Source organism: Neophocaena asiaeorientalis, unplaced genomic scaffold (genome assembly GCF_003031525.2).
Source record: "Neophocaena asiaeorientalis asiaeorientalis breed wild unplaced genomic scaffold, Neophocaena_asiaeorientalis_V1.1 scaffold220, whole genome shotgun sequence".
Classification (NCBI taxonomy): domain Eukaryota; kingdom Metazoa; phylum Chordata; class Mammalia; order Artiodactyla; family Phocoenidae; genus Neophocaena; species Neophocaena asiaeorientalis.
Window position 1 is genome coordinate 2336806 of NW_020174042.1, and position 18360 is coordinate 2355165.

The following is an 18360-nucleotide window of genomic DNA, read 5'->3' on the forward strand; positions in this document are numbered from 1 at the left end:
GTTGTTGCGTTAAAGACTGATATGTAACCCCAATGTCATAAACATGGATATTTTTTCATGGACTCATATTTAGAGGCATAATAATATTACTATTCAATTACAGGAAATAACCTAGTTGTTCAGCAACTTATTTTAGAGCACTGCATTTTGTAAAATACTTTTTGTACCAGGACCCGAGAAGGCATTTATAGAAAATTCAAGAATTAAAACTAGAATGTCAGCACCTAGTAGGTGCTCGACAATTAACCTTTCAGTTATATTATATAGGCCATATTCACAAATTAGTTTCCCTGGTGGCGCAGTGGTTAAGAATCCACCTGCCAATGCAGAGGACACGGGTTTGAGCCCTGGTCCAGGAAGATCCCACATGCCATGGAGCAACTAAGCCCATGTGCCCCAACTACTGAGCCTGTGCTCTAGAGCCTGTGAGCCACAACTACTGCACCTGTGTGCCACAGCTACTGAAGCCTGCGCGCCTAGAGCCCGTGCTCCGCAACAAGAGAAGCCACCACAATGAGAAGCCCGTGCACCACAACGAAGAGTAGCCCCCATTTGCCGCAACTAGAGAAAGCCCACGTGCAGCAATGAAGACCCAATGCAGCCAAAAATAAAAATTAAAAAAAAAAAAAGTTAGCTGAGTGGCTTGATTATATTGTAACTTCTTACACAAAAGCCAAGTAGTTTCATCCTGGAACACAGAATTATATTATTTTTTTTACTAACTAACACAGCACATGATGAAGAACTTTATCAAGAATACCCCCAATCTGAGTTTGAGATTGGCATGTACACACTACTATATTTAAAAGAGATAACCAACAAGGATCTACTGTATAGCACAGGGAACTTTGCTCCATATGCAGTAATAACCTAAACGGGAAAACAATTCGAAAAAAAATAGATACATGGGCTTCCCTGGTGGCGCAGTGGTTGGGAGTCTGCCTGCCGATGCAGGGGACGCGGGTTTGGTGCCCTGGTCCGGGAGGATCCCACATGCCGCGGAAAGGCTGGGCCCGTGGGCCACGGCCGCTGAGCCTGCGCCTCTGGAGCCTGTGCTCCGCAGCGGGAGAGGCCGCGGTGGTGAGAGGCCCGCATACCACAAAAAAGAAAAAAGAAAAAAAAAAAGAATACATACATGTATATGTATAACTAAATCACTTTGCTGTATACCTGAAATTAATACAACATTGTTAATAGACCATGCTCCAATAAAAAAAAAAAAAAATACTCCCAATCTCACAGATTATTAACATGGTCTTCAATCTAAACTCAGGATTAGATACTTTATAAATATCAATTAAATTCCACATTTTGTACACAAAGCACAGTATTATTTGATGGCCAAGTATCTATGAATAGTCAACATTTATAAATTTCCAAAGGTTTTCACACCAACTACTAGGCTCACTTTCCAAAAAGCAAAGCCCAGAACACTAACAATAGCCTAGCACAGCTGTTATTCTCCTCTTCTGAAGAGGCTGTTTTCTCACAAAAACACACAACTCACAAGCTACCTTTCCACCAACTTTAAATGAATCATAGAAAAATGATCTGTTACAAGTGTCACACTGATTCTTGCTCCTCCCAATACAGAGAAAACATTCAGGGAAAGGTACAGAAAAACTAGGTGTATAAATGGAACTTAATTTTATTTCATTTGCTACAGTTTATACTTTCCATGAAATGGGAGTAAAATATACTCCCATTTTATATATATGATTTTTTATTTAATACAGAGATTACCAAATTCTTAACATAAATTACAAAAAAATGTACATTAGCATATTAAATCCATGCTGTTTCATAATACTCTTTATGCTAACACTGTAGATAAGGCAAAAATTAAAGGGGAAAGGGGTGATTTATTAAAATTTTAGCAGCTTAACATTTTAGCTAATTTTATCATGAACATAGATTACTGTTCTGAGGGAGAGCCAACGTGAAGTCAGCAACAGCTGCCCACAAGTATGGCCAAAATTAAAGAATAAAGGCAATGGAGACCTCAAAGAATCATTTTTAAAGTACACACTTTAAACCATGTACTTGTTTTTTAAGGATGCATTCTAAAATCTGCATACTACCCAACAGATCACAAATAACTGGAAAGGGATAGTACAATCAACAGTTTTAAGGTTAATTCAACACACCATGAGAGAGTAGATTAAGACATTAAATAACTTACAACCAAACTTCTGGAAAGGGACATATTAAACACATAAAACAAAGGACACATCCTTTAATTATGAAAGGGACAAATTATTTGTCTTGTACCACTATTCACTTATTATCAAACTGTACTTTACTAATATTCACCAAGCAAAATAACTGTTTTTGTGCATAGTGGGTACTGAATGTTTTCTCTCTTCTTGCTCTGTGTTGAACTTGGGATAATGATTCTAAGAAATCCCTAGACACAGACCACTACTCTTGAACAGCTTGTTTAAACATGTTTAAATATTAGCTAATAATATAAAAATTACACCTCACTAGAGTTTACATATATGTGGAAGAGGGTGGACTGATTTTTTTTAACATCTTACTGGGTTTATAAACAGTCAATCTGGGAATTCCCCGGCAGTCCACTGGTTAGGACTTGGCGCTTCACTGCCAGGGCTTGGGGTTCAATCCCTAGTCCAGGAACTAAGATCCCACAAGCCACGCAACACAGCCAAAAAAAAAAAAAAGTCAATCTGAGTCCCTTACCCACTACTTTACAACCTTCTTTAAAAGTAAACATAAGGGAGCTTCCCTGGTGGCGCAGTGGCTAAGAATCCGCCTGCCAATGCAGGGGACATGGGTTCACGCCCTGGTCCAGGAAGATCCCACATGCCGCAGAGCAACTAAGCCCACACGCCACAACTACTAAGCCTGCGCTCTAGAGCCCGCGAGCCACAACTACTAAGCCTGCATGCCACAACTACTGAAGCCCACATGCCTAGAGCCCAGGCTCTGCAACAAGAGAAGCCACCGCAATGAGAAGCCGCACACCGCAACGAAGAGTAGCCCCTGCTGGCCACAACTAGAGAAATGCCGCAAGCAGGAACAAAAACCCAATGCGGTCAAAAATAAATTAATTAAAATAAATTAAAAAAAAAAAAAGTAAACATAAGGGGACTTCCACTGAAGGTCCAGTGGCTAAGACTACACCTTCCAATGCAGGGAGTGAGGGTTCAATCCCGGGTCAGGGAACTAAGACCCCACATGCCTCACGGCCAAAAAACCAAAACATAAAACAGAAACAATAGTGTAACAAATTCAATAAAGACTTGAAAACTGGTCCACATCAAAAAATTCTTTAAAAAGCAGGGCTTCCCTGGTGGCGCAGTGGTTGAGAGTCCGCCTGCCGATGCAGAGGACATGGGTTTGTGTCCCAGTCTGGGAAGATCCCACACGCCGTGGAGCGGCGAGGCCCGTGAGCCATGGCCGCTGAGCCTGTGCGTCCAGAGCCTGTGCTTTGCAACGGGAGAGGCCACAACAGTGAGAGGCCTGTGTATCGCCAAAAAAAAAGAGGTCGGGGGGTGTGATTAACATATATACACTACTATATATAAAGTGGATTTAAAAAAAACAAGGACCAAGACTGATTCAAGATGGTGGAGTGGAAGGACATGTGCTCATTCCCTCTTGCGAGAGCACTGGAATCCCAACTAACTGTTGAACAATCATCAACAGGAAAACACTGCAACTCACCAAAAAAGATACCCCATATCCAAAGACAAAGGACAAGCCACAATGAGACAGTAGGAGGGGCGCAATCATAATAAAATCAAATCCCATAATCACTAAGTGGAGAACACTTATACCATATCCACCCACTGGACTAAAGGTTCTAAGCCCCACGTCAGGCTTCCCAACCTGGGGGTCGGGCAATGGGAGGAGGAATTCCTAGAGAATCAAACTTTGAAGGCTAGCGGGACTTGATTGCAGGACTTTGACAGAACTGGGGGAAACAGAGACTCCACTCTTGGAGGGCATGCACAAAGTAGTGTGTGCACTGGGACCCAGGGGAAGGAGCAGTGACCCCATAGGAGACTGAAGCAGACCTACCTGCTAATGTTGGAGGGTCTCCTGCAGAGGCAGGGGGTGGCTGTGGCTCACTGTGAGGACAAGGACACTGGCAGCAGAAGTTTTCGGAAATACTCCTTGGCATGAGCCCTCCCAGAGCCTCCAGTGCTGTGTCACCTCAGGCCAAACAACCAACAGGGAGGGAACTCAGCCCCACACATCAGCAGACAAGTGGATTAAAATTTTACTGAGCTCTGTCCACCAGAGCAACACCCAGGTCTACCCAACACCAGTCCCTCCCATGAAGAAGCTTGCACAAGCCTCTTAGATAGCCTCATCCACCAGAGGCAAGAAGGACTACAATACTGCAACCTGTGGAACGAAAACCACATTCACAGAAAGACAGAAAAATGAAAAGGCAGAGGACTTTGTTACCAGATGAAGGAACAAGATAAAACCCCAGAAAAACAACTAAATGAAGTGGAGATAGGCAACCTTCCAGAAAAAGATTTCAGAACAATGACAGTGAAGATGATCCAGGACCTTGGAAAAAGAATGGAGGGAAAGATTGAGAAGATGCAAGAAATGTTTAACAGAGACCTAGAAGAATTAAAGAACAAACAAACAGAGATGAACAATAAAATAACTGAAATGAAAAATACACTAGAAGGAAACAACAGAATAACTGAGGCAGAAGAACAGATACATGACCTCGGAGATAGAATGCTGGAATTCACTGCCACGGAACAGAATAAAGAAAAAAGAATGAAAAAAATGAAGACAGCCTAAAAGACCTCTGAGACAACATTAAACGCACTAACATTTGCATTATAGGGGTCCCAGAAGGAGAAGAGAGAGAGACAGGACCAAGAAAATATTTGAAGAGATTAGAGTAGAAAACTTCCTTAACATGGTAAAAAAAAATAGCCACCCAAGTCCAGGAAGCGCAGAGAGTCCCAAGCAGGATAAACCCAAGGAGAAACATGCCAAGACACGCAGTAATTAAATTGACAAAAATTAAAGACAAAGAAAAATTACTAAAAGCAACAAGGGAAAAATGACAAATAACATACAAGGGAACTCCCATTAAGGTTAACAGCTGATTTCTCAGCAGACACTCTACAAGGCAGAAGGGAGTGTCACGATAAATTTAAAGTGATGAAAGGGAAGAACCTACAAACAAGATTACTCTACCCGGCAAGCATCTCATTCAGATTCGATGGAGAAATCAAAAGCTTTACAGACAAGCAAAAGCTAAGAGAATTCAGCACCACCAAACCAACTCTACAACAAATGCTAAAAGAACTTCTCTAAGTGGAAAACACAAGAGAAGAAAAAGACCTACAAAAAACAAACCCAAAACAGTTAAGAAAATGGTAATAGGAACATACATATTGACAATTACCATAAATGTGAATGGATTAAATGCTCCAACCAAAAGACACAGGCTCGCTGAATGGATACAAAAAGAAGGCCCATATAAATGCTCTCTACAAGAGACCCACTTCAGGCCTAGGGACACATACAGACTGAAAGTTAGGGGATGGAAAACAATATTCCATGCAAATGGAAAAAGAAAGCTAGAGTAGCAATACTAATTATCAGATAAAATAGACTTTAAAATAAAGAATGTTACAAGTGACAAGGAAAGACACTACATGATGATCAAAGGATCAATCCAAGTAGAAGATATGACAATTATAAATATATATGAACCCAACACAGGAGCACCTCAATACATAAGGCAAATGCCAACAGCTATAAAAGATGAAATTGACAGTAACACAATAATATTGGGGGACTTTAACACCCAACTTACACCAATGGGCAGATCATCCAGACAGAAAATTAATAAGGAAACACAAGCTTTAAATGACACAATAGACCAGATAGATTTAATTGATATTTATAGGACATTCCATCTGAAAACAGCAGATTAACTTTCTTCTCAAGTGACTACAGCACATTTTCCAGGATAGATCACATGTTGGATCACAAATCAAGCCCCGGTAAATTTAAGAAAATTGAAATCATAACAAGCATCTTTTCTGACCACAACGCTATGAGATTAGAAATAAATTACAGAGAAAAAAACGTAAAAAACACAAACACATGGAGGCTAAACAATATGTTACTAAATAACCAAGATATCACTGAAGAAATCAAAGAGGAAATCAAAAATTACCCAGAGACAAATGACAATGAAAACACGACAATCCAAAACCTATGGGATGCAGCAAAAGCAGTTCTAAGAGGGAAATTCATAGCAATACAATCCTACCTCAAGAAACAAGAAAAATCTCAAACAAACAATATAACCTTACAACTGAAGGAACTAGAGAAAGAAGAACAAACAAAACGCAAAGTTAGTAGAAGGAAAGAAACCATAAAGATCAGAGCAGAAATAAATGAAATAGAAACAAACAAAACAACAGCAAAGATCAATAAAACTAAAAGCTGGTTCTTTGAGAAGATAAACAAAATTGATAAACCTTTAGCCAGACTCATCAAGAGGGAGAGGACTCAAATCAATAAAATTAGAAATGAAAAAGGAGAAGTTACAACAGACACTGCAAAAATACAAAGCATCCTAAGAGACTACTACAAGCAACTCTATGCCAATAAAATGGACAACCTGGAAGAAATGGACAAATTCTTAGAAAGGTATAACCTTCCAAGACTGAACCAGGAAGAAATAGAAAATATGAACAGACCAATCACAAGCAATGAAAATTGAAACTGTGAATAAAAATCTTCCAACAAAGAAAAGTCCAGGACCAGATGGCTTCACAGGTGAATTCTATCAAACATTTAGAGAAGAGCTAACACCCATCCTCTCAAACTCTTCCAAAAACTGCAGGGGGAGGAACATTCCCAAACTCATTCTACAAGGCCACCATCACCCTGATACCAAAACCAGACAAAGATACTACAAAAAAAGAAAATTTCAGACCAATATCACTGATGAATATAGATACAAAAATCCTCAACAAAATACTAGCAAACAGAATCCAACAACACATTAAAAAGCTCATACACCATGATCAAGTGGGATTTTATCCCAGGGATGCAAGGATTCTTCAATATATGCAAATCAATCAATGTGATACACCATATTAACAAATTGAAGAAGAAAAACCATATGATCATCTCAATGGATGCAGAAAAAGCTTTTGACAAAATTCAACACCCATATTTATGATAAAAACTCTCAAGCACGTGGGCATAGAGTACCCACCTCAACATAATAAAGGCCATATAAGACAAACCCACAGCAAACATCATTCTCAATCGTAAAAAACTGAAAGCATTTCCTCTAAGATCAGGAACAAGACAAGGATGTCCACTCTCCACTATTATTCAAAATAGTTTTGGAAGTCCTAGCCATGGCAATCAGAGAAGAAAAAGAAATAAAAGAATACAAATTAGAAAAGAAAAAGTAAAACTGTCACTGTTTGCAGATGACATACTATACATAGATAATCCTAAAGATACCACCAGAAAACTACTAGAGATAATCGATGAACTTGGTAAAGCTGCAGGATACAAAATTAATACACAGAAATGTCTTGCGTTCCTATACACTAATGACAAAAAATCTGAAACAGAAATTAAGGAGACAATCCCATTTACCACTGCAACAAAAAGAATAAAATACCTAGGAATAAACCTTCCTAAGGAGACAAAAGACCTGTATGCAGAAAACTATAAGACGAAGATGAAAGAAATTAAAGATGATACAAACAGAGAGATATACCATGTTCTTGGATTGGAAGAATCAACACTGTGAAAATGACTATACTACCCAAAGCAATCTACAGATTCAATACAATCCCTAACAAGCTACCAATGGCATTTTTCCACAGAACTAGAACAAACAATTTCACAATGTGTATGGAAACACAAAAGACCCCGAATAGCCAAAGCAATCTTGAGAAAGAAAAACGGAGATGGAGAATTCAGGCTCCCTGACTTCAGACTGTACTACAAAGCTACAGTAATCAAGACACTATGGTACTGGCAGAAAAACGGAAATATAGATCAATGGAACAGGACAGAAAGCCCAGAGATAAACCCACGCACATGTGGTCACCTTATCTTTGACAAAGGAGGCAAGAATATACAATGGAGAAAAGACAGCCTCTTCAATAAGTGGTGCTGGGAAAACTGGACAGCTACATATAAAAGAATGAAATTAGAATGCTTCCTAACACCATACACAAAAATAAACTCAAAATGGATTAAAGACCTAAATGTAAGGCCAGACACTATCAAACTCTTAGAGGAAAACACAGGCAGAACACTCTATCACATAAATCACAGAAGATCCCTTTTGACGCGCCTCCTAGAGAAATGGAAATAAAAACAAAAATAAACAAATGGGACCTAATGAAACTTAAGAGCTTTTGCATAGCAAAGGAAACCATAAACAAGAAGAAAAGACAACCCTCAGAATGGGAGAAAATATTTGCAAACGAAGCAGCTGACAGAGAATTACTCTCCAAAATATACAAGCAGCTCATGCAGCTCAATATCCAAAAAACAAACAACCCAATGAAAAAATGGGTGTAAGACCTAAATAGACATTTCTCCAAAGAAGATATACAGATTGCCAACAAACACATGAAAGGATGCTCAACATCACTAATTATTAGAGAAATGCAAATCAAAACCACAATGAGGTATCAATTCACACCAGTCAGAACGGCCATCATCAAAAAATCTATGAACAGTAAATGCTGGAGAGGGTGTGGAGAAAAGGGAACCCTCTTGCACTGTGGGTGGGAATGTAAGTTGATACAGCCACTATGGAGAACACTATGGAGGTTTCTTAAAAACCTAAAAATAGAACTACCATATGACCCAGCAATCCCACTACTGGGCATACACGTTGAGAAACATAATTCAAAAAGAGTCATGTACCACAATGTTCACTGTAGCACTATTTACAATAGCCAGGACATGGAAGCAACCTAAGTGTCCATCAGCAGATGAATGGATAAAGAAGATGTGGCACATATATACAACGGTATACTACTCAGCCATAAAAAGAAATGAAATTGTGTTATTTGTAGTGAGGTGGATGGACCTAGAGTCTGTCATACAGAGTGAAGTAAGTCAGAAAGAGCTACAACTACTGAGCCCGGGTGCCACAGCTACTGAAGCCCGCACTCCTAGAGCCCGTGCTCCTCAACGAGAGAAGCCACCGCAATGAGAAGCCCACGCACCGCAATGATGAGTAGTCCCTCCTCGCCGCAACTAGAGAAAGCCCGTGTGCAGCAACAAAGACCCAACGCAGCCAAAAATCAATAAAATTAAACCTTTTTAAAATAAATTTATTTTATTCTATTTTATTTATTTGGCTGCTGTGGGTCTTCGTTGCTGAATGCGGGCTTTCCCTAGTTGCGGCGAGAAGGGGCTACTCTTCGTTGCGGTGCATGGGCTTCTCATTGCGGTGGCTTCTCTCGTTGTGGAGCACGGGCTCTAGGAGTGCGGGCTTCAGTAGCTGTGGCACCCGGGCTCAGTAGTTGTAGCTCGCAGGCTCTAGAGCGCAGGCTCAGTAGTCGGGGCGCATGAGCTTAGCTGCTCCGCGGCATGTGGGATCTTCCTGGACCAGGGCTTGAACCCGTGTCCGCTGCATTGGCAAGTGGATTTTTAACCACTGCACCACCAGGGAAGTCCCAAAATTAAACCTTAAAAAAAAAGAAAAAAAAAAAAGTTGTTAGTTACCAAGGATTTCCTTTAAAAAACAAAAAGAAGGGCTTCCCTGGTGGCACAGTGGTTGAGAGTCCGCCTGCCGATGCAGGGGACACGGGTTCGTACCCCGGTCCGGGAAGATCCCATATGCTGCGAAGCGGCTGGGCCCGTGAGCTATGGCTGCTGAGCCTGCGCGTCCGGAGCGTGTGCTCCGCAACGGGAGAGGCCACAGCGGTGAGAGGCCCGCGTACCGCAAAAAAAAAAAAGAAGTACAACTAGAGAGAAGCCCGCACGCCACAACGAAAGATCCTACATGCCTGAACGAAGATCCCGTGTGTTGCAACTAAGACCCAATGCAGCCAAATAAATACATAAATAAACATTAGAAACAAACGAAAAAGCATCATGTGGTAAAACACTTTACTATGGGTAAAGTCCAACATAGGAGAATTAGTAACTTTTTGGTCAGAGCTTCAAGTTTTAAATTATTCATAAAGGGCCTTTCTCAGCTCATTTGAAAACAACCAGTAGGTTTCCTCAAAATTACATAATCCAAACACCTCATTCATTGGCATCAGTAAATGAATCAAAAGATTTCAGATCAACCATTCTTTCAGAGTACACTGCCATGGCTTAATGTATTGAGTATATGAACAGCCTGCCTCCTTCTCCCGATCACAGGCATCTCCGTCCGCCTTATTCTGTCTTACCTCTACCACGAGCTCTCTTGCCACGGTCTGAAGGCTTGTCCCCTTGATTGCAATCAATTCCATTCTCTTCACCTCTAACTAAGGAAGAAAAGAGCACCCCTTATACATAATCAAACTAACAGCTATTACAGCTATTAAAGACAAGGACAAAAAAAAAAAAAAAAGACAAGGACAAAAAGACTCCCTCCACCCCTGAACAAAAAAACGCTTTTTACAAAAAGGTTAAAATTTAACCAAAGGGTTTGGAAAACAAGAAAAACCACACCAGCGTGGCTCAAAAAACTGAATGACAGCACAACTTGCTTAATTCATAGGTGAAAATTCAAAAAGAAATTAAAATGACGTACCACCTTTATTTTCTGTTTTGACGTACCCTCCTGTAAAGTAAGTTTACTTCCAAAAAAAAATACCTTTGTTATGTAACCATACACAACAAAATCTGCTCATGGGTTAAGTTCAAAGCCTGGAAAGGCATAGATTAGCAAACTGCAATACCAAGGCAACACTGAATTCTTGGGGAAATCATTGTTAGAGAGAGGTTTTTCCAGGTTACTGTCCAGAAGATGCCAACACAGTCTTTTCTTCTCCCTATTTCTATATTGGCATTAATGACTCTGTATAATACAGAAATTTTATGAACAATATTGACACAGCTTGCTCCCCTCATCTCTTTTATGGCTTAAGTATGTGAGTTGTCAGTGAGGCCTTCCTTGGTCACTGTCTTTAAATTTGTCAAACCCGTACCTATAATTCCCATCTCTCTGCCTTTGTTTTTCCCCAGAGCATAATTTTCTACATAATGCCATTAAAATATTACAATATCAATATGAAATGTTACTTCTCTTTTTTATTGTTACATCTCACTCTACCTCCCTTAAAAGATGTTTTAGAAGGGCAAAGATTTCTGTTTTCTTCATTGCTGTATGACTTAAAGACTACCCACTACACTGCAGATACTCAATAAACATTTGTGGTATAAATAAACTAGCAAGTCTATTAAAGGAACATGTTATATATTTATCATAATTTAGCCACTTTGGTACGTCTGCATAGGAGGTAGTGTTGTTTTGGGTGAATGACGCCAAAACCTGAGTCAAATGGAGAGAACTGAGAAAAACCTTTCCTATTCAACAACTTTCATCTTAATCTAAATCTTGCATATATCATGAGTATCCGTAAGTGGGGAAGAATAAACAGCTTTAGCTACCAGCCAACAAAAAAACCTTCTTTAAAATTAGACGATGCACTTGATTCATAACAGAAGGTGGTCTTAAGACACAACACAAATACCTACAGCCCAGGTCAGTGCTAATACGAAATTGTATCAGTTAGGGTTCTAATAAACTACTCAGCTGTAGCTCATTACTAACTGTTAACTATACTAACAAATATTGCACTGAGGAAGTGGATTTATAGGCATTCATTGGATCATTCTGTCAGCTTTTCAACATGCATGAAAATTTTCATAAAACCAAAGGTGAGGAGAAAGGTCTGTACTTACACTCTCTCCCACGATTGCCACCTCTTACTTTCCGGTTGTTGCTTCCGCGCCCACGGCTCACTTCTCTCTCACTTCTCTTCTCTCTATTCTCTTTGTTTTCTGAACTTTCTTTTCCAAAATTCTTCTTCTTCCCTCCTACAGTCTCCCATGAAGTCTATCGAAAATAAGAGCATTTATTCAGAGTTATCACTCAAAGTGTGGACAATCATCAAGAGTGTGTGCATTTATCTTTCAGACCTAATTACGCATGCCTTACAGCTTGCATTGCCTACCATTTTAATTCTTCTCCATAAACGTACTGTACTCTCATGATAACGACAGCAAATCTCGTTAGGTTCCTGTTGCTACAGAGAGCACAAAAGATTACAGCAACTAGTTGAATTGACAACATACTATATGTTGTCCCACCACAGAGCCTTTTCCTATGCTGATAAGCATAAAGTAAATGTTATTTCCCCAAGCTCCCACTCTATGCCATCCTCACCTACCTCAGTAGTAGCCATGGCTACTGCAGACAACAACAAGGTAAGAAGGCAAACAGGATGAAAGAAAAGATGGACCATGGAATAATCCTAAACAAACCAGGGTTTCAAAGGACTTCCCCTCTGCCTCTCTATTTTCCCTATAGCCTTCTCATCTCCAAACAGACAAATGCCTTTTGTGTCTGTATTCAGGCCCTAATTTGCTAGTTTCTCACCTTTTAAGAAAACAACATGCCAGATCTAGCTCCAACTGTGTGACTTCTAGGTTCAAGAGGTAACCAAAGGGCTTTCCTGGTGGCACAGTGGTTAAGAATCTGCCTGCCAATGCAGGAGACGTGTTCGAGCCCTTGTCCCGGAAGATCCCACATGCCACGAAGCAACTAAGCCCGTGTGCCACAACTACTGAGACTGTACTCTAGAGTCAGTAAGCCACAACTACTGAGCCTGCGTACCACAACTACTGAAGTCCATGCTCCTAGAGCCCATGCTCTGCGACGAGAAGCCACCGCAAAGAGAAGCCGGTGCACCACAACGAAGAGTAGACCCTGCTCACTGCTACGAGAAGAGTCCGTGCACAGCAACAAAGACCCAATGCAGCCAAAAATAAATAAATAAATTTTATTATTTTTTTAAAAAAAAGAGGTAACCAAAGAGATCTTTATGTAACTTTTAGCCTAGAACCACCTCGTTTAGGTTCAGTCCCAAATGAGGAGAGGAAGTTGAAAGTCTTTATTGAGATAGAACTGGCTGATCATTTAAAACTTAAAAGATTCACCCAGCCACCAAAGAAAAGGAGTGATGAATCTGTGGGAGCTAAAGGAAAGGTAACAGGGAAACAGTATTCAAGCTTATCTCGACCGCATAAAAGAAAATATGTCCTCCAATTAATGATTTGGAAATATTTCATTTATTCACAGTGATTTTTTTTAATAAGAAAGCAGTTAAGCCCTTCAGTTCATTTTAAAAATAAGGGAGAACTATTCTACACTGCATCCATTAGCAATGAGGTGAACACCCCCCATAGTTTATAAAACCCAGCAAATACATGCCCAAGTGTCAGCAAACAAAAACTCTTCAAAATTTTATTTCCTCACTTAACATGATGTATTTTCCCAACAAACTCACATATTTGGTAGTTCATCATGTTGGACCAGTGTAATCTTGCATAGAATTTTACACACAAATACTGCTATAGTCAAATAATGAAATATTTTCCCAATTATCATTAATTTTTATAATTACAAATTTTATTCTGCTTGCTTCCTATTAAATAAAAATATACTCATTTCAGTTTTGAGCTTGTCACAGTAGTTCATTTTAATACAGCCTGTGCCTAAAAAAGCCTACCCCTAAAAACGAGAACTTGATTAAACCTAAACAATGATAAGGAAGGCACTTTTTGATGTGTTCATCTTTATACCCCACTTAGGTGAATCATTATTTGTTTTAATCTGCTCTGAACTGGTTTCCTCAATGAAAAAATACAAATGAAATACTGTGTAATTTCCATGTAGAAATCAAAACATTAGGGCTGACACCTGCCTCTGGTGCAGCGTTAGCTGCATCCTTCCTAAAATAAAAGGGAGGAGCTTTAGTGTGCATTCCTCCAACTTGATTAAGCTTAAAAAATTTTTTTTAATTTTATATAATCTGTCAGATTGTCGTGAAAATGTGTCTGTAGAATATTCACACATAAGCAAATAGAGATACCAGCAAATCCTGGTTTTCTGTTAGTCTAGAGATATAAGGAGTGGTAAAAGGTGACAATTGAGATGAAGAAACATGAGCTGTGGAGCCAAGAGAAGTTTTTCAGGTGGTGAAAATGTCCACAGGCCCAGATAATTTTGGCAACTGTGTAAGGCTGGAGTAGATGACCAAGTTCTCTTTCAAGTCTTCAGATTCTACAACTTCATGAAGAAAACATACACAACAAAAACAGTCATTTCAGGTTAGTGTTATTTCTGGACTTAAAACATATATGGAATGGCACCCACAATCCCCCTCTACCACCACCCCCGAATAAGGTGAAGTTGAAAATGCAATATGGAACTGGAGAGAAATCTTAGCATTGCAAATCAATTAATAATACTTACCGTGTCTGAATTCCCTTCCAGCAATATATTGATAGCTTTGTTGACATCTCCATTACAGTCATGCAGAGCCACTATGCATTCATCCTGATTTTTTCCTGTCACTTCCATAAGCTGTTGGAATTATAAGACAATGATTAGGGAAACAGAAGAATGGCATTTGATATTAATCCTAAGATTCTACTATATAAAGACAGAGATTATGCAATCCTTCCACATGAAGATGGCCTTTTCAAGACTCTGAGATTACAATCCAAGATCAGGTTTACCTGTTTTGTGGGGCTACTCCATGTCTTTCGACCAATACTGGTAAAGTCAAGCTATAAATCAACCCTCCTCCAAGCTGACAAAGTATCAATTCTTAATTGGCAGCACATACACACATACCAACATTCTCAGAATACTCAGGATGAGCTATGTGACTGCTCAAACTAGTTTAATGGCCTGGGACTCCCATATTTCTGAGCTACTCAAATATTAAGTGGAACTATATGTTTCCCAAAGACCAAGCATGAGTATGTGGCCACAATTAGCCAAACATCCAGTCCAACTGTTTGCAATGTCCAACAGTCCAGGTGACTCCATCAATGTTCCGTACATGGGCTATCACTGCTTGGATTAGAACACTGCACATATAAAATAATTTTTAACACCCTAATGTCTCACAATTAGAATTTGGCAAAGCAATCTACAGATTCAATGAAATCCCTATCAAATTACCAATGGCATTTTTTACAGAACTAGAACAAAAAATCTTAAAATTTGTATGGAGACACAAAAGACCCTGAACAGCCGAAGCAACCTTGAGAAAGAAAAACAGAGATAGAGGAATCAGGCTCCCTGACTTCAGACTATAGTACAAAGCTACAGTAATCAAGACAGTATGGTAATGGCACAAAAACAGAAATATATATCAATGGAACAGGATAGAAAGCTCAGAGATAAACCCACGCACATATCATCTTATCTTTGACAAAGGAGGCAAGCATATACAATGGAGAAAAGGTAGCCCCTTCAGTAAGTGCTGCTGGGAAAATTGGACAGCTACATGTAAAAGAATATGGAATCTAGAAAAATGGTACAGATGAACTGGTTTGCAAGGCAGAAATAGTGACACAGATGTAGAGAACAAACGTATGGACACCAAAGCGGGAAAGCGGGGCTAATAGTGGTGGGACGAACTGGGAGATTGGGATTGACATATATACACTAATATGTATAAAACAGGTAACTAATAAGAAGCTGCTGTATAAATAAATAAATAAGAAAAAAATTAGAATTTGGCAGCTATCACAAAACTCACTCCTGGACATACTATTTTCTCAGGTAGCCTCAACAGGGTGCTATGTTTGAAATCAAAGAAATCTCCTTGGTGCATTCCCTTTAACAAGGGATAATTAAGCTACTTAATATTTTCAACACAAGGAACAATCACAGATTAGGCACAATATAGGTTTCTCAGTTATCAGTGAACAAATGTATGATTTAAATATCTGCTGTGTTTTAAGTATCTTTAACTATTTTAGTATGCATCAGCTGCAGTTCAAAACAGTTTGACCCCCAACATCTGAAGCAATTTCTCTGTGGTCACAAAACAATTAGCCTTTCGGGAAGCCAGGTCTCCTGGTCTCATAATTGCAGCTCTTTACACCACATCATTCCATCTGATTTCCTCCCTGTGTTACCCAGCAAGGTTCTATACATTCTACAGTTTTCCCATGCTTCAGTCTTTGGATTTCTACTAATAAGGTCAGATTTTTACCAACGATCTATAGTAGGTCAATACCCGTCACATGCAGTTGTTAAGATGCACAGCAGGGACTTCCCTGGTGGCGCAGTGGTTAAAAATCCACCTGCCAATGCAGGGGACACAGGTTCGAGCCCTGGTCCTGGAAGATCCCACATGCCGTGGAACAACTAAGCCCACAAGCCCCAACTACTGAGCCTGCATGCCACAACTACTGAAGCTCGCGCACCTAGAGCCTGTGCTCCGCAAGAAGAGAAGCCACCGCAATGAGAAGACCAGGCACCACAACAAAGGATAGCCCCCACTCGCTGCAACTAGAGAAAGCCCATGCACAACAACCAAGACCCAATGCAGCCAAATAAATTAATAAATAATATTTATTTAAAAAGAATGATTTATAGTAACCTTCAAAACTCCCCCAGTGATTGGATTAGTAAGAGAGAGAACCATCGTTAAAACTTAAAGCTCTGGGGCTTCCCTGGTGGTGAAGTGGTTGAGAGTCCACCTGCCGATGCAGGGGACGTGGGTTCGTGCCCCGGTCCGGGAAGATCCCACATGCCACGGAGCGGCTGTGCCCGTGAGCCATGGCCGCTGAGCCTGCGCGTCCGGAGCCTGTGCTCCGCGACGGGAGAGGCCACAACAGTGAATGGCCCGCGTACCACAAAAAAAAAACAAAAAAAAAAAACAACTTAAAGCTCTGAACTCCTCTACCAGTGCTCTTTTTTGTGTATCTGCTATATGCTACTCAGATAAAAGGCGATATAATATGTAGAAGTATTTCTCAAACAATTCATAAATCTCATTCCAGGGAATAAGTTCTATGATTTTTAATAAATAATTTTTGTGCTTTCCAAAAATATCACCATTAAGTCTAATGACAGCAACTGTAAGTAAGAAGAAAGAGTTTACATACTAAAGGGCTAAAATAAAGAGTTCACCAAGGGACTTTCACTCCAAGGAATTACTGGTAGACCTCTACCAAGGTAAAGGTTATTGCCTGGTCTCTAGAATCCTGAAGGGAAAAGAAGTCTTATCAGGAAAGAAGAATGTGAAATTAAAATAATATTATATCAGTGAAGGTCTAAGTGAAGACATCACCCTAAAATTTAATTTTATAACTTTTCCAATCTATGTTTGGGACCACCACAATACGTGAAAAGGCAAATCAGCTCTTCTGTAACACTGAACAAAATTTTCTGAGAACCTGCCATATACTAAGTATACTTTCTATGCACAGGTATATACAATGCCATTGTACTTTCACAAATGCTCATTGTTCACATGTAACACTAGTAACTCAGAAAGGTTCTACTGCCAAAACTCCTTCACTCTAGCCACCAATACAGGTATTTTGATTTTGAATCACAAGTTCAAAATCCAATTATTTACAACTAAGCAAGAAGCATAGTTTAAAATAAGAATCTCTAGTGAAATTATCTTTTTAAGCACAGTAAGAAGAGATTACAAAAATGACAGTATCCTTTGCCAGAAACATACCTGTTTAACTTTAGCTTCAAACTCTGAATCATTTTTATCAAAGATCACTTGAGCAAGACGCATCTGTTCAGCTGTTGCCTGGAAAAGCACATACAACTATTCAAGACTGGAGCACCAAAAATACAAGTTAGATGCCAAAATCTGGTATAAACAGATAAAAACTCAATCACTGTGGTAACAGAAATACTGATTAACTAAAAAAAAGGACTCTGAATTTAGACCTCTTAAATGTATACAGTGTATTCCCAAAAGGTAAATAAGCATCAAATTAAATAGCATAAAGGTCCCAGTCCTTTGACCAAAGGACCTGAAGTCCTGTTCATCTTCATTAGCCTTGTGACTCATTTAAATTTTCTTTTTTGAATTTTCTTTCCCCTGGGCAGATGAAGTTACAGCGTAACAGAAAGTGGAAGAACAGGAAGCAGTGGAAACAACCGCCAGGATACAGGCTTAGACACAACCTTGCTGTCGAAAAGCAAAAAAGCTCTGCTATCAACTCAAAAAAGGTCAGTTCGGAAGGGAAAAGGCTGTATTTATCTAAATAAAAATTATTTTCAAAGTTACATTTTTATTTTTAACCACAATTTTAAAATGGTTTTAATTTAACAGAATTTTAAAGGAAGCAATTTTC

The 18360-nt window shown here is 39.5% G+C and overlaps 1 protein-coding gene across 3 annotated transcripts in view; it reads right to left on the reverse strand.

Annotated features, from left to right (window-relative positions):
• UBAP2 (ubiquitin associated protein 2) overlaps positions 1-18360 on the reverse strand; it is an 86344-nt gene that overhangs the window by 51629 nt on the left and 16355 nt on the right. For all 3 annotated transcript variants that reach the window (XM_024753822.1, XM_024753824.1, XM_024753823.1), the window contains exons 2-5: positions 17730-17807; positions 14489-14599; positions 11914-12067; positions 10413-10490 (exon numbers count right to left, since the gene is read on the reverse strand). In XM_024753822.1, the coding sequence (XP_024609590.1) occupies positions 10413-10490; positions 11914-12067; positions 14489-14599; positions 17730-17792 (406 nt within the window). In that variant the 5' untranslated portion in view covers positions 17793-17807. The remainder of the gene's footprint in view (positions 1-10412; positions 10491-11913; positions 12068-14488; positions 14600-17729; positions 17808-18360) is intronic.